The 25,295-nt window shown below is 40.3% G+C and overlaps 1 protein-coding gene across 1 annotated transcript in view; it reads right to left on the bottom strand.

Annotated features, from left to right (window-relative positions):
* The window catches only part of ZNF521 (zinc finger protein 521), a 274,456-nt gene that overhangs the window by 142,353 nt on the left and 106,808 nt on the right, over positions 1-25,295 (bottom strand). The window contains exon 4 of the mRNA XM_044921125.1: positions 13,359-16,711. Coding sequence (XP_044777060.1) covers positions 13,359-16,711 — 3,353 coding nt within the window. The remainder of the gene's footprint in view (positions 1-13,358; positions 16,712-25,295) is intronic.

The following is a 25,295-nucleotide window of genomic DNA, read 5'->3' as shown; positions in this document are numbered from 1 at the left end:
GTTTCAATTATTTACAAGTGTTTACTAGGAACCTCTCCTGCGTAAGGAACTCTCGGGAGAAATATGGAGAATACCAAGCCAAGCCCTGCCTCCGTCTTCTCCGGCTCTCTGTGGTCCTGCCATGCTGGCCCCTTGCTGTTCCTTGAGCTAGCCAGGCACACTGCTGCCTCAGGACTTTTGCTTTGGAACTTCTTCCAATTTGTTTGCTCTTCACACAGACATCTGCAAAGCTAACTTGTTATTTGCTCCTCTTCTGAACTACTTTAGCAGTTCGCTACTACTTCTATTACGGCACATATCCCAGATATATTTATTGTTATATATTAATCTTCCCTGGTAAACTATACACCTTTAGGGGGCCATACTGGGGAGAAAGATGTGTATTCAAGAGCCCATACTCATATAATGCTCATCCTCTTCACAAACCTGATAGCCTAACATCGTGTACATAGCAGGAAATTAATAAATCTGTTATCTTAAGTTGAAGTACCAAATGAGGAATAAAAAGTTAATGCCATAGGCTAATGTTCCCCAAAGTGTGAGATACGTACCACCTTAACAGGAATGTACAGATAGCGTTCTTTCTGATTACACAAAGGAAAAAAGTCTCGCTGAGATGCTAATATGTCTTTAATACCTCTACAACGCTTAATAAATCTTCTGGTAACAACAAAAGAACAGGCTTCAGGCTCTCAGCTTTTTGTAGGTACAAGTCTATAGCTAGAATTTTTAAAACATTATTTGGTATTAATTGTATAAGTTTGATATTATCTTTTATTTAAGGTGATACTGATTGTATACTTATGGTTCTGATTAGTTTTGATGTTCATGTTAAATATTAAATGCTTACAAAGAGAATTTATACCGTAAATAATACATAAAGAGTAATGATTAAACAAACACCTGTGTGCCCAACTTAGCTTCCTGTGTTCTTTACAGACAACCCATTATTCTCTAACTGAATTTGCATTTCCCATATTATTTTTTTTAAAGATTTTATTTATTTATTTGACAGAGAGAGACACAGCGAGAGAGGGAACACAAGCAGGGGGAGGGGGAGAGGGAGAAGCAGGCTTCCCGCAGAGCAGGGAGCCCGATGTGGGACTTGATCCCAGGACCCTGGGATCATGACCTGAGCCGAAGGCAGTCGCTTAACCGACTGAGCCACCCAGGCGCCCTGCATTTCCCATATTATTAGTAAGGATAAATACTGAGTCTTCATGTTTCCTATTTGTGAAATGCCATTTCATGTTAATTTCCCATATTAATTTGTTGGTTTGTGTTTTCTTATTGATTTGTGGCTGTTTTCTACATATATAGGAAATTAATAGTTTTCCCAGCTATGTGTGTTATAAATGTTTTATCATTTCATAGCTTTCAGTTTTGCTCACTCTATAGTAACTTTTAGTAAGCAATTTATTATTTTTAAGGTAGATGAGCATATCATTTGTGATATTTTATTTGTGATTTTATACTGTCTGGGCATTACTTGAGATACCATTCCCAACCCAAGGTCATAAAAATATTCTTTATATTTTTTTCTAAAAGATTTAGAGTTTTGTCTTTCACACCTTTTTACACATGTGAGTATTCTATTTTATTTTTTCCATATGGATAATGAATTGAATACTCCATCTATTCCCTCACTTATGTGCAAAAATGGCTATAATCTATGTTGAGTTTTTATGTGTCTAATATCTCTTGGAGAACCTTTATTTTGTTCTGTGGACTAATCCCACAAGATCCAAATTGCTACAGGTTTATTATAAATCGCCTGCATAGTAAGACAAATCCTCCCCTGCTTGTTCTTTCTCTTCAAGAGAATCTTTACTATTCTTCACCTTTCATTCTTTCATATACATTTTTGAATCTGCTTGTCCAGTTCCAAAAAGTAAGAACATAAAAAAAAATACATTTTAAAACCTGTTGAAGTTTCCATTGCAGTAGCTATAATTTACAGATCAAATTAGGGATATTTGATAACTTTACAGTATTGAGTCTTCTTGTCCATGAGCGAGTTAAACATGATTATTTTAAACTAATAATTGCATTGAAACTTCTCCACTAATTATTATGCTTGCCAAAAATAATATTTCAAATACTCATTTATTAGGGTAAGAAAATCCCTATCCGTTCCAAGTGTTCTTTTTTAATCATGAAAATATGTTGAACTTAGATTTTTCTGCAACTCTTGAGATAAACATATAATTTGTCTCCTTTAAACTGCTGATGTGGTAAATTCAATCAATTAATTTATTGAGATTGAGCCCACCTTGCATTCTTGTGATAAAACCATTTTAATACAGTATAAAATCTTTTAACATAGTGGATTTAGTTTGTTAATACGTTCTTTAAAATTTTTTATTGTAAAATTGCCTAAATTTTTCTTTTACTGTCTTTGTCTGATTTTAATACTGAGATTATACTGGACTTATTAAATGGAGTGTCCCTTCATTTTGTATTTTCTGGCACTGCTTTGGAATTATGTGTATGTTCTGGTATTTTCTTTATAGGAAGGTTTTCAACAATGTATTAAACTCTTTAGTGTTTATGGAATCATTCTACTTCTTTCTTTTTTATCTTGAACCAGCTTTGGTAACATACAATTCTAGGACCATTTCCATATAATCACATTTATCTGGCTATTAATACAAAATTATTCAGAATATTCTCTTATTTTTTTTATCTTGTGCATTTTGGACTTTTTAAAATAAAATTTAAAATTAAGAAATAGCATATATATATATACACACACACACACACACACACACACACACACACATATATACATCCTAAACTGTAATCTTAAGGATATTGCTTGATGAAATTTTACATATGTATATAACAGTGTAATCACCACATAGATATCAAGATATGGAACATTTCTAGCACCCAAAAGAATCCCTTTTGCCCCTTCCTACTTCACGCCATCCCAGAGGTAACTATTCTGACTTTGATTACCACTGATTAGTGTTGCCTAGTCTTACACTTTATATGAATGGAGTCATGTAGTAGTAGGTGCCTAGTTCCTTTTTTTCAACATTGTGTATATGAGTTGCTGAGATTGTTATATAACAGTAGTTCATTCCCCTTTATTGCTATGTAGTATCCCACTGTGGGAACAGAATGAGTTCATACCATTATATGAATGTATTTATTCATTTTATTTTGAAAGACATTTTGATTGACTCTAGCTTGTAAAATCCACTATAAATATTCCTGTTCATAACCTGTGGTAAACATTTGCACTCATATCTCTTAGATACAGACCTCGGAGTAGAATTTGTGGGTCATAGAGTCGGCTAGTATTAAACTTTAGTATATACCGCCCAGCAGCATTTTTAAAGAGCTTGTAAAAAATTATATTGCCACTAGTAGAGTAAGAGAGTTCCAGTGGCTCTCCATTCTTGGGAAATAAGGAATTTTGCATTCATTTTTATTTTAGTCACTGTGGTATGTGTAATGTCTCTGGCTCTCCTAGTATCTTTTAAACTTCTGCCCATATGATGTTATAGCTCCCCTTTCATTATTAATCTTATCATTATTTTTTAACTTGATTAATTTCACCAGAAGTTTATAAATTTTGTTAGTCTTGTCATAGAAGTGGGTTTTTTTAGTTTCTTGGCCTCCTTGTTGTCAGTTTTCTATTTCATTACCTTTGCTCTTTGCTTTATTATCTTCCTCTCTTTTATATTTTCATAGGCTTGTTTTGCTGTTCTGTTCCCAATGTCTGATGCTGGATGTTTAGCCTCTGGATATCATGCCTTCTTAAATTTTCTAATATGTATTTTTTTCTAACACGTATTCTTTCTTTTTTTAAAGATTTTTATTTATTTATTTGACAGAGAGAGAGCACAAGCAGGGGGAGCAGCAGAGGGAGAGGGAGAAGCAGGCTCCCCGCTGAGCAGGGAGCCCGATGTGGGGCTCAATACCAGGACCCTGGGATCATGACCTGAGCCGAAGGCAGATGCTTAACCAACTGAGCCACCCAGGCATCCCTGTGTGGCTTGATCCCAGGACCCTGGGACCATGACCTGAACCGAAGGCAGATGCTTAACCAACTGAGCCACCCAGGCGACCCGCTAGCAGGTATTCTTATGTTATAACAGTGTTTTCCTCTAAGTGTTGCTTTGTTTCCATCTCACAGGTTTTGCAATATAGCTTTCTTTCAGTTCTAAGTACTTTTAGTTTCTCTTTTTATGGCCCCCTTTGTTCCATGTGTGGTTTTAATTTTTCTATTTATGGAGGTTTATAAAAAGATAACTTTTTCATGTATCATGGATTTGTATTGTGGGCAGAGAATGCGATTCGTGTGAACCTGAACTTCTAAATTGGTTAGGACTTCCTTTGTAATAGGCAGGGCGTGAAGGAGAGCAGTGGGTGTACAATGACAGGCGTGGGCCTGGACAGAGACTGCAAGAGATGCAAACAGCAGAGAAAATACAGCAGCTCGAGAGTGGTCGACCCAAAAGTTTGGAAGAACAGAGAAGATATGGGAAATACAAACAAGGTTTCAGACCACAATGATTAGGAGAAAGATGGAACACTGTGGAAAACCAGGGGGCAAAAGAAATTACGATTTGTTTTGGTCAAAGGGCTAGCAGAATGCATAACTGATGATGTCAGACAGGTAGCTGAAAATCCAAGACGGGGCCTCATAAGAAGGTCGACATTTGAAATGTGATATTTTAGTCATCTGTATGGGGTAATAATGAATAGGAAATAAGTAATAGGAAATGAGGGTGGGGGAAGAGAAGGGCAGATTAAGAATAGAACCTTCATGGAAAAAATGTGGAAAGGTGAAAACAGAAAGTATAAATACGGAACTGGCTATTGAGACTTTTTTTAAAAAGTGTTTGGCAATTTTAGGGGAATTTTCTAGGAAGACAAAGTACAGCTAATAGAAAATTGCATCTATATTATGTGGTGAGTGGAGCAATATTGTAATAAGAGATCCAGAACGTAGCTCTTGATTTTCTTTCATTATTCAAAACCATCCTGAGTATTTACTAATTCCACCTCAACACCATTTAAGCCAAAATGTAAAATACTTCTCCTAAACAGAATTCTGCCACGACATAGGACTCCACACCCTTTTGGCTTAGTACTCAAAGAACAAATATTATGTGCAATTCAAGATTCATGGTTGTATACAGAAACATTCCTCTTTCTGAATTTCATATGTTCTAAAAAGGCATCGGAACCATATGGAACACATCAGCAAAAAAAACCCAGAACTGGAAATAAGTACAGAAAATGTGGGGATGATAGTGGCAGCAAGTTTAATGTATGGGTCAATGATCAATGCAGGTAAGCATGGGACTAGGGACAGAGAGTGGATACAAGGCAGGTTCTTCCATGTTCCACACCCTGATATTTATGCCAGGGGTCACTAACTCTCTGTACCAGTATACTGTGGCTGCCAAACCAATATTGAACACCACAACAATAAATCGGAAAGCAGACTGAACTTGGCAAAGCAACTCACTCTATTTCAAGAACATCCTGAATCTTACAAATCTATTTGGTCATGTAAATTTTCTACTTAATTTAAAAATATTATTTACCTAGAAGGAGCTTACCTAATTTTTGCTCTTAGCAAAACTTAGTATTGGCAATTTGAAATATAAAAGCTTAAAATCCATCCTTGTATGGAAATTTTTAATACATAAAACAGAACTGTGGAAGTTGAGTGGGTTCTGAATTACCACCATGTCCATACTGCCATTTTCAGTATACGAACCATAAAGAAAGAATATTGACTTCAAGACGTTCACAATTGACCTTCACATTGAAGATGATTTTTGAACTGTTAGAAACTTCAGGCCTTTTAGCTTATTTTAATATTTTTAGATCACAACTGACTTTAAAGCACGTAAGCACTTTTGGGGAAACTTCTCTCTCTCTCTATTAGTTATGAGATACACATGCATATACGTCCGGAGATGGAGTATATACTATTTTTGTCACTTCGAAGTACTTATAATAGGTTCCTCTATTCAACTGATATTGACTGAGACCTTATGACAAGCATGTTGGGTTTTCAGAGGTGAGAAAGAGGAAGAAGGAAATAAAGAAGTAAAAAAAAATTATAATTTTAAAAGGAGATCCTAAGGAGGAGACTAACTTCAGGAAGATTTTGGGGAGAGGCCCATCTGACAGATGAAAAAGGTGCAGACAGGCTGACTCAGAAGAGTAGCCCCGGTGAACAAGCGGCTCGTGGGAAGCCATAGAAGGAGATCCCCACTCAGGAGGCCGGGAGGCCGGGCACAGTGCGTGAGGAACCACCTAGGCAAGCTGAGAGCAGCCGGCTACAGCTGGACAGCATGTGGCCTCATAAACTGGAGAGGGGTTGGGCTTGTATTTGAGTGACATGGGAAGTCTCTGAAGAATGTTAAGTGACTCCATGTAATTTACATGTCTTCAGGACAGAGCGGCATGAAGAATGGGTTGGAAGCAGGTGGAAGATGGAGAGGGATCCATTAGGAAACCACCGCAGTATCCAGGTGAGGACTGTGGCCCAGACCATGATGATGGCTTTGGCGATGGAAAGATGTGGGTGGGATACTTGTTAAAGGCAGAATCAAGAGATCCAGTGCTTATTAATAGATCAGATATGGGGAATGAGGAAAAGGGAGGAATCAGGAACAATTCCCTGGATTCTTGCTTGAATAATTTGGATGTGGGGTGGCTCCCTTTACTCAAATGATGGAAGTCTGGAAAAAGAACAGATTTTAGGAGAGAGAATCAAGAGTTTAGACTGTACTCATTACACTTCAAATATCTAAAAGAGATGCAAATGGAAAAGTCAAGCTGTCAGTAGCACACAATAATCTGGAACTAAGAGGAGGTCTAGGCTATGAATAGAAATTTGGAAAATCTTAGTATGGAGACAGTTACAGCCACATGAAGAGATGAGAGGCCTACTGAGAGAGTAGACAGAGAAGAAAAAGAGGGCCAAGGATGAGCCTCAAAGAATCTCTGCACTTTTAGAATAGGCACGGGAGGAAAAACTTCCAAAGGCAAAAGTAGGAGGAAAACTAGAGAGCAAATGCCATGAACTCAGAGGTGTATGTCAAGGAAAGAGCTATCTACTCTGCCTCGTGCCATAGGAATGATGGAGACAGAAAGGCTTTCTTTGGAACCTGGAAACCACCGGCCACCTTGGTGAGACCAACTACAACTTCTCTGGGAAATTAGGCCCTAAAGTGGAGTAGGATAGTAACAGTGGACTGACACAACATCGATGGTGATGGAACGTTTGGAGTCCAAATGGGGTAAGAAAGTGTGGATAGTGATCTTGTAGTTAACACACTCAGAACAAGAACACACATTTATCCAATACCTTCTAGGTTCCGTCACTGTAGCAGGTGGCTCCTGCATGAAAAAAAAGCAAGGTGGCCAAGTGTCCTGCCATACTGCCACGCATGGGAAAAGGCTCTGGGCGAGCCACCAGCCAGACACAGCTCCATGACACCCATCCACAGAGGCATCTGCCTACTGTGAGCCTGGCACTGTCATGGGTATTAGAAATATGAGATTGAGTAAATTCTTGCCCTGAGGAATTCATAGGAAGAGAAAGGTAAAGACGTAATTATAAAACAATGTGACAATTTTAATATCTTTATGACATATTGCATCCACAGAGCATTCAAGGGGAGGAGAGATGTTTGTGGTGGAAAGTCAGGGTCATAGAAGGACTTCTAGAGTAGCTGATCTCCAAATAGAGGGTAAGTTGGACAGCCTTATAGAAGGTGGAGGGCAGTCAGGAGGAGGAAGATTATCGGGTAGAAGAGACAGGGTAGTCTTAATGAGACACAGAAGCAGTGTGTCACCTGCAGGTTAATTAAAGTGTTTTCAACTATGGAATAAGGTGAAAGGTAAGAAAAGGAAGGGGAAATTTATCAGGGGCCAGAACCTGAAGAGTCATTATATTTCACAATAAAAGGATATTATAGTATCCTATAAGGATGGAAGTACAGAGCACTTAAAATGTTTCAAATAGGGAGGGACATGCTATTCAGATTTGTGTTTTAGATAGATTGTTCTGGCAGCTTTGTGGAGATGGATTTGAAAATGATAAGCCTAAAGTCCAAGGGAACAATTAGGAGGCTGCTTCAGTAGTCTAGTGAGAGATCGGATCAGAGATTGAATTACAAATGTGGGAAGGGGATGGAGAGGAGGGGATTGATTTAAGAAATATATATGAGCTGAAACAGAGATCACTTGATGACTAACTGGATGTGGAGAAAAGGGAGACAAGAAAATCAGTGGCTCCACAGTGAAATAGAAAATATAAGAAAAGAAGCAGGTTCAGAGAAAAGGATGATGAGTTCAGTTTTGGTCCCACTGAGTTGCAAGTGTATGGAAACACGTGAGTGAATATCTCCAGCAGGCAACTGTGTGCATGGGTCTGAATATCAGTGGAAAGGTGGAAGTCATAGATACCCTTTTTAAAATCAGTTTCATTGAGAGGTAATTCACATATGAAAATTCACTAAGTTTACATCTGGTGAGTATTAACAAATGCATACAGTCATGTAACCACCACCACAATCAAGATAGGGAATATTTCCATCAGCCCCTGTAAGTTCCCTCCTGCATTTGGGAGATAGCATTTGGAGAGTCATCCATAAAATGTGGTAGCCAGAGCCACGGGAGTGGATGAGGCCACATGGAGGGGGTATGCAGAATGAGAGTTACAACAGGGCACAAACTTGTAGGAGCAGACAGAGGAAGTAGGCTACAGTTCACTCTATGAGGGGAACCAGGAGGGAAAGCAGAGGTTTGATAAAGAAGAAATAGCCAATAGTGAGAAGTAGAATAATACGTAAACTAGGATAAGTTCTCTTTAAGGGGGAAAAAAAAAAAGCATTGCATTGGTCAATTAGATCAACAGAGACCTTAAAAAAGTCAGCTGCAGTAAAGTGATGGAAGCAGATGATCCCTTGCAGTGGGTGGAAGAAGGGAATGACAACAGAAAGTAAGACAGCAATACAGAGAGGATTTTATGAAAAGAATACGGATGAGACAGCAGCTAGAGGAAAGTCCAGTGGATTTATGAAAAGAGAATCTTGAACCTGGAGTTAGAGAACCGGATTCTCAGAGCTCCTTGTCTACCAGTTACTAGCTGTGTCATCTTAGAACTCAATTTATCTGGGCCTGTTTTGCCACCTGTAAAATGAGGCAGCTTAATCAGATGGTCTCCAGAGTCCCTTCTGGTTCTGATTCTGTGGCACTGTGCGAGCATCCAGCAACACGGACACAACTGGAAACCCCTGCAAGAGCAATTTCAATGGACTGGCAGGGATGGTGTGAGCTGAAATGTGAATAAATAACCCCTTGAAGAAACCCGGCTATTAGACATCCTGGAGAAATGGAAGCAGAAGGACACATGCTTCTAATGTCATCGTAAGAAAACATGTTAAGGTCCAAATGGGGCAGAACCTGACCAGGCTGGGCCAGTGTCAATGAACTCCAGAAGAAGAACTAACATTTATTCAACACACAGTAAATGTCAGTAACTCTGCGAGGTGTTTCGTGTAGGGAAAAAATCTAGATGGCCAGCATTCTTGTGTTAGTTTATCTCCACCATTTATGGAATCATTGTAGGTATCAGAGGGTAGGCATAAATGTATATCATACTTGATCTCTGAGAGCCAAAGGGAAATGAATAGGTTCCCCCAAATATTTTATTCAAAACAAAGACTCCATAGCAAATTTAGATTGATAATTATAGGATTGTGGCACAAAGAAAACATGTTCACAAATTCAGAAAGCATTATGCAGAAGAAAAGGGGGGTTCACATTCAGATCTTTTGTCTTCAATTCCAAATTTCTCCATTACATGACAGCTACCTACTATTATCTTTCCGTAAGTGTCATGTGCCTTGTCTTTCATCCATTTCTTGGATCGCATGCGTTTATCCAGTACTTATCCTTCTCTAGATTATATCTAAATCCCTTTTAAATAGGTAATCTAGTCTCGGCCAAAAAGCATTCTTTTCAGTCTTTGAAATACTCATTCCAGTGTCTACCAATACCCTTATGTGATCACAAGTCAAGTCCAGAAAAAAATCTAATCTTGTTCTTGACAATATCTGTGTATCCGGGTTTTATTATGTCCCATGGTCTTCTTTTCTCTTCTGAAGTCTCAATCCTCAGCAAGAAGAAGAGATGAAAATACCACCCACAGCTCTAAGTCCTTCATTCCTGCCTGGGACTTCGAAGTCAGGAGACATACATGCCGTACTTCTTTTTGTGATAAAATTTATTCCCACACAGCATACCTGTCTTTTGGCAAAGGCTTACATAATAACTTCTCTTTTACCTACGTGGTAAAAAATTTACACAATACACAGGAGAAGTCACAGAAGCTTAACTTGACTAACAGAGAAAGTAAACAAATTAATTTTTACTCTATGTCTTTTTCTTGCTAATGCATTATTTTGGGGCTCCTTTTTGCAAAATTCCACATATGTTTAGATAATTTTCTATGTCAAGTCCAAATGATATGGCCTATAGTACATTTTTAAGTGCAGAGACTATCAGAAAGGAAGTGAGCACATGAAATTTTATGATTTAAATATTGTAATGAAGAAAAAATAATAACAATGATGAAAATGTTAAACAAATTAGTGAACTTTTGAAGCACAAAGGAAATATGTACAACTGAATCCTAATATCTGGTCAGTTAAGGACAGTGCTACAAGCTCCTATTAATCAGCCTTAATAAGGAGGTACCCTTCTGTGTAAAGAGTCACTTTTAAGCCTTGGTATCTAGGCGTTTAAAAAACACTATTGTAAAAATTACAATTAAGGGTGTCTGGGTGGCTTAGTCGGTCTGACTCTTGATTTTGGCTCAGGTCATGATCTCAGGGTTGTGGGATCGAGCCCAGTGTCAGGCTCCAGGCTCAGCGCAGAGTCTGCTTGAGATTCTCTCCCTCTGCCCCACCTCACCCAAATAAATAAATAAATAAATAAATAAAATCTTAAAAAAAGAATTACAATTAAGAAGTACTTTTAAAAATATCTTTTGCATTATTCTATTTAAGTGCAGGATATGGTTAGACTTCATCATGAAGATTTTAGGTATTAGTATTAAAAACTTGACCACCCCTTAATGATAAGTTCTCTAAGCAAGTAACTCTAACCAAATTAACATGTAAAGACTATCCATATGTCCTCCTTCATTTAAAAAATAAATCTCACCTCAAGTGGTGTAATAATATATAGCAATTTAGGAACATCAGAAAACATAAGCCAGGAACAGAGAAGAAGAAACAGGCACATGCCTTTCCACAATCTACTAAGAAACAAGAGCCCAATTTTCTTGATTTTAAGCGAACACACCACCACAATCACATACACACACGCACACACACACACACACGAATGCAGTCATTTCAAAACAATTTTATGCACTATTTAAATTAAACATGAATATACAAACTCCTCTCTATATGTTAAGCATAGCAAAATAAAAAAAGGGGGGAGAGAAGTAATTTTCTGCATAAATGTTTTTCTAAAATTCTTGTCCATAAGCATTTTAAAAATAAGACATTTTGGGGCGCCTGGGTGGCTCAGTTGGTTAAGCAACTGCCTTCGGCTCAGGTCATGATCCTGGAGTCCCGGGATCGAGTCCCGCATCGGGCTCCCTGCTCAGCGGGGAGTCTGCTTCTCCCTCTGACCCTCCTCCCTCTCATGCTCTCTGTCTCTCAATCTCTCTGTCTCAAATAAATAAATAAAATCTTAAAAAAAAAAAAAAAGACATTTTGGGGACAATTGGGCAAATGTCCATGAATATGGACATCTTATAGAAGACATTATAGATCTATTTAATTTCTTTAACTGATTTCGTTAATTGCCTTAACTAATAATATTATGGTTAAATGGGAAAATGTCCTTCTTCTTAGGAAAATCATGATGTCTGAAACTTACTCTCATGTGGTTCAGGTTAATAAAAAGTTTGCAGAGAGAGAAAAATATGACAAAATGTTCATATCCGGTAAATCTGTGATATGGATACACAAAACACACACGTTCACTGTGTTATTCCTTCAGCTTGTCTATAGGTTTAAGCATGTTTGAAACAAAAAGTTGGAAAAAATTATTCATTTCATCTGATTAGAACTACCAAAAGAAACTACTTGATCCAACACATGAGCCAGCAGCCATTACCAAAACTATGCTCTTCCAGCTGTCTTCATCAGTTTGAAAGGACTTCATTTATTTAAATGCGAGAAAGGTGCAGATTTACTTGGAAGGAGAGAAAGGAAAGCAGCTTCAAAGTTTGGGAGCTTGCCTGTCACGCAGATGCCACATTTCAGGAGTATGGGCTCTGTGTCAGTCTTCCCAGCTCTCCCCTACCAGCTGACTGATGGCTATCTGCAGAGACATGCAGGGGGGCCTCCAAGAGGGTATGAGTGCTGAGACAAGATAAGGAAAATGCAGTGACCCCAAACTGAAGGGAGATGGATCTCCCTGGGGTTTTCATTTGGATGGACCTCCAAATAGGGGCAGGTAGGGAAGTGGAAAGAACTCTTAGAAACCAGGTGATAAAGCATAAAGAAATTATAATAAAATGAGCCATCTTCTGCTCAGCTTCAAGGACTGGTGACATAAAACTATTTCGTTGTAAATGAACTTATTTTTCATACTCATTATGGCAAAGAAGGCATGAAACCACTCTTAAACTAAGAAAAAAAAATCCACTTTAATTTTGAAACCCAAACCCTAGGAGTGAAGACTCGGGGATATTTAAGGGGATGCCTTGAAATGGAACATTGGGCATGTGGCGCTTGATAAATGTAGGGGCTTTTAAAAAATCCTGTTGTGCAAAATGTTTTGCTCACCACCCAGAAGACAAAGAGAAACAGTGAGTGTTGACAACATGGTATTATAAAGCCACCCCTACCCAATTTGTTATCCACAAATATATATATTCTTTTTAATTTACTCCAAGCCAGCATGTTGGCCCATAGCATCCTACTTTTATGTCATTATCTCTCTGCCATACACACAAGTCATAGCTGGGGATTTCAACTCGCGGTGAAGCTATGCTGAGATTCCAGATCTCAGTGGTGCTGGCATGAGTGCTGATCTCTTCAGTCATAGAGAAGACAATATCCTAGGGAGACTGGAATTAGTCCTATTTTGCACCATTCAAGCCAAAATGCTGCTTATCAAGAAGCAAGTAATTGCTGGCTAATGGCTATGGGGGGAAAAAAAACCCCACTGCATTTCAATCTAAGCATCTCTCGGCACATGACAATAAATAAAGGTGCGGAAAGTGGACACATCGAGCGGCAAGGGTTTCTTGAGGAGGTTAAAGAGCAAATAGTAAAAAGGCAAGTTACCTCATCCGACTGGGAGGGACTGATTCTGGGCATTGGCGACACTTGTGGAGTTTTCAACTGTGTGCTGTTACTATCTGGCATGAGCTCTCGATGGACCGTTTGGATGTGGTTCTGGAGTTCGCTTTCAGACTCAAACTTAACGTTGCAGCTAGAACAGCGAGTCTTCAGTCCCCCCGCCTTGCCTTTACCCTCAATGGCACTGAGATTCTCATTCTGGCCCAAGCCCGGCCTATTCGTGCCGGGAGGGATGTTGATGCCTGGGCTGCCGCTCTTACTAAGATTCACACAGCCGGCGCACAGACCATATGGCAGGCCATTGATGTCAAGTTTCACCAGATCTTGCTTGGAACGAAACTCTTTGAGGCAAGACGCACACTTGTACAGTTTTTGGACATGCTGGCCACGCCCTGTGGTCTGGACGGCGGACCCATTCCCTGTCTTTTGCATGTGGAATGTCCCGTGGATTTTGAGTTCTAAGGTGGAGGTCACGGTCTGCATGCAGACCACGCAGCGGAATCCTGTCAGGGAATTCCGCAAGTCAGGGTGCATTTGGCAATGCTCTAAAAACTCCTCTTCGCTCTGGAGAGGCATCTTGCAAATCCGGCAGTTTCCGGTATCAAGGCTCTTACTATGAGTGACTTTGTGTTCGGTAAGAGTTAAAAGGGAGGGAAACCGCTCTCCACAAATGGGGCACATGTAGTGTTTGACAGGGCCTAGGTGGGTCTGCATATGCTCGCGGAGGCCGTTTTCAGAGAAGAAGGTTCGAGAGCACACGTTGCACTTGTAATTCCCTTTAATGAGCTCGGCTTTCTTCTTCACGATGGCGCTCTCCCCGGGTCTGATGTTGTGGTCTCGGAGCTGGTGGTTCTGCAGCAGGGTCTCCATGGTGTAGGCTGCCCCACAGATGTCACACCCGTACATCGGCTCCGAGGTGTCCACATCTTCTTCGCTCCCGTCATGACTGTTGTGGGACTCCTGGCTGTTGGTCAGCAAGGTCTGCAGCTCCACCTCCTCCTTCTGCACTTGCTCAGAAGCCCCGTTCGTGCCACAGTTGGGAGTCTTGGTTTCAAACACACAGTGCTTTTCCCGCAAGTGTTTCTCCAGCAGAATGATTGCGTGGAAGGCTTTGCTGCAGAATTTGCAATTGTACTTCTTACTGTGAGTGGTGATGTGGCACTGGAGCTCCACCTCGGTGCCAAAAGACTCGCCGCAGAAAATGCACTTGTGCACTTTGCCTTGATTTTCCAGGTGGTTGTGCTTCACGTGGAGCTGCAAGTCAGTCTCGTTGCGGAAGTCCCAGTTGCAAGACGTGCACCTGTAGACTTTCTTCTCGTTACTGTGTTTCACAGCCAGGTGGAGTTGAATGGAAACTTTCGAGTCAAAAACCTCTTGGCAGAGTGTGCACCGGAAGAAGACAAAGGTGTGCATGTCCAGCAGGTGTTTCTGAAGGTCGTCCACTGACGTGAACTGCTTATCACAACTCTCGCAGATGTAGTAGGTTGAGGTGATCATGAAATGAATGGTAACATGCTTCAGCAAGGATTCTTGGTTGGGGAATTCCTTGTTGCACTGAGGGCAGGTCAGTTTGGGGAGCACAGTGTCGAGATGAGTTTTTAGGTGAGTCTGAAAGCTGTCCAGGGAAGTGTACTTAGCACCACACTGATTACAGATATATTCTCCAGCTGGACGCGCAGGTGCCCCACCCACCGCCTGCATCATCTTAAGAGATGTCTGCTCTATGGCCACGGGAGATAAGGGGCTCAAGGCCCTGGATTTCTTCCCATTGTGAATATAATTCAGGGCCAAGGGAATGTTTTTATGATTCTCTTTGATATGCTTGTTCAGCTTAAGAACACTGTTGAATATTGGCGAATTTGTACAATAAGAACAAGAATAGACTTCTACTACCGGTTCCTTCGGAGTCCCGAGCACCGGAGACCCAAATCGGGAGCCACTGAGGTCACAATGGACCTGTCTTATATGCTCTTCCAGGGAAGAGTCAGTGAGAAACCCCATGTAGCAATGGGGACAAAAGAACGCATTGCTATCCTTAGCGGCAGGGTTCGCAAATCCATGAGAACATCGGATGTGTTCCTGAAGGGTGTTGAGGTCATTGACAACTTCAGAGCAGAAATTGCACTGGTAGACTATGGCAGGCATGGCAGAAACAATCAGACCTGGATCCTGAGCTTCATGCACTTGCTTCAGATGTTCATTCAGGTTATAGAGTGAGGGCAATACCTCCAAGCAATACTGACAAATGTGGGCCTGTTCTGGCTTGTCCAAATGCATCGTTTTCAGGTGAATCTGCAGAACCGCCAGACTCGAGAACAACTGCTTGTTGCAGTAAATACAGCTGTAGGTCACTTTGGCCTGTTTACTCGAGGGGACGGTCAGGTCAGGGGTTTGCTGAGCAGCCCGCTTCCTGCCCCGGCTCTTTGGGATTGGGGGGGCAGCTTCCACCATGGTCGAGCTGTCCACGGAGAGGTTGGAATCCGGAGTCGTGCTGGACACGGACGTGTAGCCCACTGTGACCAGAGAGGGGCTGTTGCTGTGGTTGCACGACTCGGCTTGCTGGTGGCTGTCCACGTGGCTGTACAGTTCCTCGACGGTGTGGAAGCTCTCCGAGCAGATGCTGCAAGAGTTCTTCTTCTCCCCGCCATGCACCTGCTCCATGTGGTTCATGAGGGACGTCTCCTCCACAAAGAGCTCGTGGCAGTAGATACACTGGAGGGCCGCTCTGTCCTCGTTTGGGGAGCACTCGGGGTGGCACTCTGCGATGTGCTTCTGGAGGTCTTCCGGGAAGTCAAAGCCTTCCTCACACTGACTGCACTTCTGAGTGTCCTTCATCTTCCAGTCCTCCATCCTGGAGCCAGACTGGGACCCATCCTTGTTTCTCTCGTGGACCTGCATGTGTCCGTGCAAGGAACTAGAGGACAGGAACCCACGGCGACAAATGGCACATTTATATGGCTTGTTGGACGTGTGAGTCTTTAAGTGGATCTTCAAGTGATCACTTCTGGAGAATGCGGCGTCACATTCACTGCAGTGGTACTTCTTGTCCCCTGTGTGGAGTTTGATATGGCGGTCTCGGCTCCGCTTGTGTTTGAACAGCCTACTGCAATAGGTGCATTTGAAAGGCAGTTTGTCACTGTGACTCTGCTCATGGTGCTTTAGGTAGCTGAGGCGGCTAAAGGACTTGTCACAGAATTGGCACGGGTATGGGAGTCCAGGGCCACCTTCTTCCTCACCAAAATCGCATCCTTCTCCATGGCTAGGGGAAGTCTGGTCCTTGCTAGAAGGTGAGGAAGCCGGCCAAGAGCAGGTGGGATCATCTTCAACATCCACTCCATCTGCAATGAGAAGCAAGGGAACAATTCATCTTACGTGCTGAGAACTCGAGAACGAGTTTACCATACCATTTCAAAAAGTCCATTAACAGTTGGACCGTCTAGAACCTTTCGCGGGGCGGGGAGGGGAACTGGAGGCCAAAATATTTGAGTGGAACACTTTCAAATCTGAGCCCAAAGCTTTTATTCTACATTTACTTTTTACTGGGTTGTAAAATATAAAAAGATATTAAATAGTTCTATGTCTCAATTACCCCTCTTATTACTTTTTATCATTTTTCCTTAGAAGCAAGGTATATATTACACATCGACAATTTTATTAAAATGCAGATTTTAATATATTTAATGTTTCTTCTGTATTCATCCTAAAATGATTTGCATATTATGTGAGCATCTGAAGAACCAAATGAAAAGAGGAAATATTACAGGAATGATTTAAAATTAATGCAGTCAACCCAGATGTCTAATATTTAATAAAAAATTCCCTCTGCATTTTGCTTGTTTTTCTATAAAAAGGGAATTCTGAAGACCAAAATCTTTTATGGGGTTCTTATTGATACAGACCTTATTGCTTTCAGCAAAAAAATATTAAAAAGTAAGCACATGGAGGAAGACAGAAAACACAATAATAATTACGTCTTGTGTAATGAAAGACAACCAGGATTTCTTCAATAACTAAAAGATTCGAATACCATAGGCCAGAAAATGGATTATTAAATGTTAGTAGGGTACCGCTAGATATTACATGTAGCTAGGATCAGCCAGGATCAAGAAAAAATGAGAGTTTCACAAGGGCCAGATTGTAATAGTGTATTTTGTTTGGAAAGTTCAAGAGGTGGCCCACCATTTCTTCCTTTTGCAAAAGCTTCAGCAGCATGAACTTCCTTAGCCAAACAGGACCTGCACTTTGAGGTGAGCAGAGACAAAGCGACTTGTGAAAAACTGGAAACAGGAAAAGTGATAAATGATTATGGTAAATGCTGAAAGATTTATGAGTAACAAAGAGAAGACAAACAAGACTGAAAGCCAGATATAACCTTAGCAAGTTATCCATAAAGCAACTCTACCTTATATTAGGTGTTTTTTAACTATGTTCTTGGCAAACGTGCACTCCTATTTCTGTTGCTTTCTTAACATCCAAGTGGAAAATAAGACCTTCTCAAGTAGGTTGTAAAACCTCTCTTTTGCTTTTCAAAACAATCTATCATTCAAGACGAGAAGAAACTGTAAAAGCTTTTCACTCTGCAAAAGAGCAAGATTTTTCAGAAATGCAGCCGAGTAAAGACTGTCGAGTGGAACTGGTGGGCATCGTGATCCTAGTAGGATAATAGGTTCAATTAGAATATTATTAGGATATTCTAACAAAATCCGATTAGAATGTGATCAGATAAGTTTTTACATTCTTCAAAGCTCAAGTTCACTAGCAAGCTAAATTATTAACATAAAAGTAGAAACTGGCAAGCAGTATGTAAACAAATTCCACATCTGCTTTCTTTAAGGTAACAAGATTTTACTAGATTATCAACCTCTTGCTTATCCACAGGAAACAGATGAGGATCATTCCTTTCCTGCATCTAGAAACTGATGACAACACCATCTCACTATCAATGCCAGATGGCAACCATCTAACTCTGAGAAAACAAGCAAACACCATTCCTGGATCTCTGCCCACGGCAACAAAGCTTCGCAATACAAGTTGAAAATCGCATGATTTTGCATCCTCATTTATATGAGTCTGTAACCCAACATGTTTCCAGCGTAAGAAAGGGTCTGATAATTGTGGGTCTGATTTAAATTTAAAGGCCAATGCGTAGAAAAAACATAGACAGGTAAGCTCAACTCACCATCAGACAGATAGAAAAATGATTTTTAAAATTTTAAAACAAAACAAAACAAAACAAAAACCTCAATGGTGATTCTAGCTTTCCTTTTAAAAAACTGTAAGGCACCTAAAGACACACCAAAGTTTTAAAATATTTCTCTTAAGTGAAAGCAATTGTTATTTATTAAATTTGCTCAGCTTTCTAGGTAAAAATCTATATTTCACATTTATCTTTTAGGCTTATATCCTGTTGTTGCACTGAAAAATATTTTCAAACACATCATCTCATTGGTATAGTTGGGAAAACAGTGAATCAGAATTTGTCATGAATCTAGACTCGAAGAAAATAACTACTGACCCTAAAAATTTAGCAAATGAACTTACTCTTAAATTGCAGATTGTGTCCAGGCATGATATACTATTATACAAATGTACAAAGAATTACAGAGCAATCGACCACTATAAATAGTGTGCAATCCCTGATACCACTCTTAAATCAGGTTCTTGTCTGTGGGCCATGCCTGACTCTACCTATTACATAACTGTTCTCTTAAGCTTGTAAATTTCAACATGTCAAGTGAGCTGAGGGTTAGGATCAAGTTTTTACTCAACCAGGATTCAAGGGAGCTGGAAACCTTCTCTTCTGTCTCTCCGACCCCTATTATTTGGTCTTGGGGGAAAAGAAAGTGAAAATCACAGATGATGTGTCTTTGTAACTGAAATACATGAAAACAGTACAGGATTCAGAAGGCTTAGGCTGGGGGATGGAATAGACGGAGCAGAGTAAAAAGTTTGAGCAGGGAATGCTACTTTTAGAAAAATAAATAAAGGTTTCATGAAAGGCTGATTTCTATTTTAAAATCTAAATGGTAAAAAAAACTCATTTGCTAGTACTATAAGCGGATGTGTGCTTCCAGGGACACACAAAGCACTCAGTGACAAAACTCCCAGTGGGGTTGGTCCCGGCTCCAAGGGTATCAGTCTCCCAAGACTTTTGTGGTGGTGATGGTGGTGTGGCCAATATTCTCTGAGGTCTACCTAAGTCTTCGAAAGCTGCCCGTCCCCATGAACTTCAGCTTTCTGGCAGTCACCACGCAGACTATGTTTAGATGGCTAATATAGATTTGAACACTTTCTTTTTTTTTTTTTTTTTTTTTTTTTTTTTTTTAAAGATTTTATTTATTTATTTGAGACAGAGAGAATGAGATACAGAGAGCATGAGAGGGAGGAGGGTCAGAGGGAGAAGCAGACTCCCTGCCGAGCAGGGAGCCCGATGCGGGACTCGATCCAGGGACTCCAGGATCATGACCTGAGCCGAAGGCAGTCGCTTAACCAACTGAGCCACCCAGGCGCCCCTGAACACTTTCAAGTTCTTTTTTTTCACATGGAAGAAACTATGGAGGATTCTTCCAGAGCTGGTTTCTGAATCAACTCGAACTCTCTTTCCCCTCAGCACTGACTAAGTGCTACTTACAGGAATGTCTTTCTATGTAATGGCAGGTTTTCTGCATTTCGATGTGAAGTACTTAACATGTCCATGTTACATTTTAATTTTTGGAATCACTTCACACTAGGTGACTCTCAGAGAACTGTAGCTCTTACAGCCAGGGGAGGGGGGCGGGGAGAAAGAAACTTTGCTGGAAACCAGCTCCGCGGCCTCCAAGTCTATTTAAAGATGCAAATGTGTGTGCATAGTTAGTGCAGATGTTTTTCTACAGCAACTGTACTTGCTGAGTTTCACCATTTCCATAAAGCACATTAAAACAAGTGTGTGAACACTCCAAGATGAAAGTCTCCAACACTCCTGAGACTTTCAGTGGAAAGTAGAGCCGCCTGACTTTTCTCCAAGCAGACAGGAATGCCCATGATTCAGCAGCCTGAGTAAATAAAAGAGGTCCTTATTTCCTAATTTCGCTGGCTGGCCATCCTGCAGCAGCCTCTGTGCTCCTGCCAAAGGGGATGCAGGACTGGAACTACACCCAGCCGCTGAAGGCCTGTCTTTGTTAGCCAGCCAGGCTTTCCCGACCATCTTCTGGCAACAAAACTGCCATATCCTGCAAGGAAGACCTCCATCTCAGGCTTGATGGTTCTCCAGTCTGCCGAAAAGGACGAAACAACAGATTTGGCCGGGTCTGTGTCGGAGGACGACAGCTGGAAACTCAGTTAGCAGCAGAGCAACACCTGTTCGGTCATATTTATGGGGGAAAGTGCTCACTAACGGAGAAGTGAAGTCACGCTAGAAGGTAGTCCACAGGAAAAAAAAGGCACCGGAGCACAAAGTACCTCTGTGATTTAAAGCCATTGGCCCCTTATGCGCCAAGCTGAGGAGGAGAGCAGAGACTGGATGTGGATGTGATTATATCCTGGCTACTGGGGACGAATGGATGAGCAACCCCCAGAAGGGCCCATCAGTTGCCAATCAGGGACCCGACCTGCCAGCAGAGAAAAGCTGAGGGTCCTGGCCACTCTGGCTTTCGAGTCTAACTGAAGCAGCCAATAAAATAATAATAATAATAATAATAATAATAATAATAATAATAATAATATCAAAGAAGTAGGAAGAGAGGATATGCAGAAAGGTTTGAGGTGATACCAATGCTTATTTTGTACCATTAAGCGTGTCTTAGCGTTAGGATACGTGTCTGTTGAGGGCAGGCAGCACGCCTTTCAGAATTTGACTCTGGGGGCACCTGGGTGGCTCAGTCAGTTACGCATCTGCCTTTGGCTCAGGTCATGGTCCCAGGGTCCTGGGATCGAGCCCCGCATCGGGCTCCCTACTCGGCGGGAAGCCTGCTTCTCCCTCTCCCACTCCCCCTGCTTGTGATCCCTCTCTCGCTATGTCTCACTCTGTCAAATAAATAAATAAAATCTTTAAAAAAAAAAAAAAAAAGAATTTGACTCTGTAACAATATGGGCCATCTGAAATTATTAAGAAGAAAGTAAAATAAGATGGAGGGAATCGCTGTAGATGTCAAAGAAATTATCCAAAGCTCCGAAGTTATGGAAACTTCTGACATTTTTCATTCTTCACAGGGCTGGGCCCTCAAGAAGCCAGCTTACTGATACCCTTTTGCTACCTGAGCTCATTCACTGTAACGGCAGAGTACTCTCTAAATTGCCCTTCGGGGACTCAGTATCATGTGTGTGCAAGTGCCACACAGCAAGGTTCCTTAACAGGGACAGGATTTACACTAATGGTTACTTTTCAAGTGAAGAAAAGCACAAATACTGACAGGTCTGGTTCCTCTGTTTTCAGGAGCGCAATGACTCAGAATGAGAATGAAAAGTCAAGAGTCTGGAGTTTTATTTCTAGCTTCATAACTGACTTAGAGAGAGACCTCGCCAAGTCATTTAATCTGGCCCTACCTAGGTACTTCACCTGCAATATGAAGATAATAATTCTTGTTCCTTACCCTCTGGGGTGTTCCAGAGATTAGTGAATGTTTCTGGGGCACCTATCATCCCTGGAAGGAAAGCTGCATAAGTAAACAAAAAGATTTACATGTGTGGCATGCATTTATGTTTCCACATGTAAGGTTCTCTGCATATAGTATAAACATATTTTAACATTTTCTTTCCTTTAATGAAACCACTGGAAGATTAGCTTTAAGGATTGGTCCAATGGAAATCTACAGTGCCTTAAGCGTTGTACGTGCAGCCATCAAGAAAATAAAACATAAATAGTTGGTGATATCTAAAAATTAATGGACCATAAATCCATGCTGACTTTGTTCCAAGTATTAAATTATCATACATAAGATATAATCTTGGGTCTTTACAGACAGATAACCTTGGAGCAAGTATTTTGCTATGTAATTCTGAAGCCAAGTATGTAATTTTCAAAGTACCTCTCTTAACACTAGCAATACGGTCATTGCATTGCTTAACTTCAAAATAAGTTCATTTAGAAGATGATCTTTTAAGTGTAGAACAATAGGTTAAAACACAAGACCCAAGTAAATTTCCAGGTTATTTCCTCCATCGGCTTAAAATGGTTATTTCTCTCAGCACGGCCCTATAGGAGCAGTTCTGAACTTTCATATTAAAAAGAGTTCAGAGTCCTTTTTTCATTCATTAATTACCTGAGCCACCTTAAGAGAAACGGAAAATCCCGAGGAGAATATATAGTTGTGCACAAAGACTAAGAGAAGTTAGGTACCAAAGAGAAGGGTGTCTTGTCACGTGTGTTTGACAGAGATAGCTCTCGTATTAACCTGGTGCTATCACAGTAACAATTTTACATCACCGTTTGTAAAACCATCTAACCAAATTACACAACACATTTTTAAAGCAATGGTTTTCGATGGCTAAAGGATACGGTCATTCTAAATAAACTATTATGCATTATTACACAATTGCTTCCTTTCATTCTCAATAGAAATGTCAACAGTTTTAGAAAAGCTGCAATTTTAATGATATAACTTTCATACTTTTTGTAAAAATCAACAGCCCCACATGAAATTCATGTCTTTGTCATAAAACTTACTTAACTACTTGAAAATGTATACTCTTTACTGGGTGTTCAAAAAAGAAATGTAAACTTTAAAATTATTTACAATTCACAGATGCTTTTAAATTCTGTAATATTCCAAATTGTTCTAGAAGGACCAATTAAATGCATTAACAGTTAAGTTATGAGGGAAAAGAGTGGTCACCCATTAATGATAGCAGCTGTGGGGAGCAAGAGTTGGTGGTGCACATTTTTTACCACAGTATTAAGATGAATTCCAGATATCAGAGCTCACTTTCAACAACAAAAAAAAAGAGGCTCACTCTTCCCAACAATCCCTTAATGCTTTGGATGCGCCAACATTAGAGATAAGAAGTTGTTATCACCCCTCCATTGCCCTCCATGGGTCTTTATATCCATACTGTCTCTTTCGCCAGACACATTTCTATTTCGTGTGCAGAGAGAAGTACAAATGTTTTGCTTATTGTTGCTTAAAGTTCACTTGAACAGACGGAGCTCAATGAATTCCATCTTCCGCAGCCAAATTAAACAGAAAACAGTGCATTCTTAAGTAGTTCACACTTAACTCCACCTCTCAAATCAGAGGAAAAAGCTGACGCGCAACCAGTTAAAGAAGTCATCATCTCCCTCAAGGAAATCGAGACGTGTTTCTGAAGCCAGACGGAAGGAAAAGTGGTTTCCATTTATGTGGGGGGTGAGAACTGCTTGACTTTTTCTATCTTTTGGCTCACTTAAAAACATATATAACTAATGAGAAGCATCAACCTCTTGGCATTCAGTAATTGGCAACTGTGTATTACACATCTGTGTACGGTTCGGGGATGGAGAGCATTCTACGTTATTTAACATGTTTCTCTTTCCTTGAATAATGACAGACACCATCACGGTGAATTTCCCAAGTCTGCTTTCTTTTCATCTCGACTATTTTGGGTTAGAAGGCATGTTGTAGTTACTTTCTCGTCTTGTATTTATATCTGACCTCACACCACAAAGAATTTGAAGCAGTTCTTCATTGCTTATTTTGTTCATTCATTTATTTAACCAGCATTTATTAAGCACCTACTATGTGTTTAGGTCTGATATTAGCTTACACACTCTAGAAATTCCTTTTTTTTTTTTTTTTAAGTTTTGGCCTCCTTATCTATACAACACCAGAAAAATGCCAACCTGCCTCACAGTAAATATTATAAGAATCAAACATGACATTGTATAAAGGAGTTTTCTGAATGTTTACAATATAAAAATGTACTAAATTTCTACTACTACTATGAAAGTCAAAGTTACCTTTAGGTTATAACTGGTAAATGTGGAAACAGTACAAAGGAAAACAAACTAACTATAATTTAGCTGAAGCTTTTTTCATATTGAAATTCTAATACTTTCATCTTTTTAAGATTTATTTATTTATTTGAGAGAGAGAGAGCGAGCGAACACGGGGAGGGCAGAGGGGGAGGGCAGAGGGAGAGGGAGAGAGAATCCCAGGCAGACTTCCCACTGAACATGGAGCCCAATGGGGGGCTTGATCCCAGGACCCTGACAATGACCTGAACCAAAACCAAAGCCAGATGCTCAACCAACTGAGCCACCCAGATGCCCCTGAAATTCTAATACTCTTAAGGGTAAATTCTTTAAACAAAAGGGGTACTTTGTTTAAAAACAGAAAATAAAAATACCAAAAAACTCTTCCGAATGCTATTATAGTTATCGTGAAAGTCAATGTGCAGTAGCTATTCCTTAATAGCTGGACACACTGGGAGGTTGTGATTAACTCATCACCAAAGTAAAATCCCCATAATGGGATGGCCTGCATTCAAAATCTTGAAGCCACATTACATGGTTCTGACACTGGCCCTGTATCTCACATTATTTTACTTGTTTAGAAATTTCTTGACGGGCGCCTGGGTGGCTCAGTTGGTTAAGCGACTGCCTTCGGCTCAGGTCATGATCCTGGAGTCCCGGGATCGAGTCCCGCATCGGGCTCCTTGCTCAGCGAGGAGTCTGCTTCTCCCTCTGACCCTCCCCCCTCTCATGTGCTGTTTCTCTCTCATTCTCTCTGTCTCAAATAAATAAATAAAATCTTTAAAAAAAAAAAAGAAATTTCTTGAGGCAAATTCTATTTTGCTTCAATATCCTTTGCACTAGCGTGAAATATACCTATTAAACATTTAAAAAAATCCACACCTTCTGGAATTCTCAGCAAATTTCTCAGTGCTACCATGCTAATCATTAATAGTTTTATATTAACCACTTCACTGGGGGAGTATAAGGCAAAAGGGATTCTTTCCCTAAGAAAA

The sequence above is a fragment of the Neomonachus schauinslandi genome, chromosome 14, assembly GCF_002201575.2.
Source record: "Neomonachus schauinslandi chromosome 14, ASM220157v2, whole genome shotgun sequence".
Lineage (NCBI taxonomy): Eukaryota > Metazoa > Chordata > Mammalia > Carnivora > Phocidae > Neomonachus > Neomonachus schauinslandi.
Note: the sequence above shows the minus strand (reverse complement) of the source record. Positions and strands in the feature narration are given on the sequence as shown.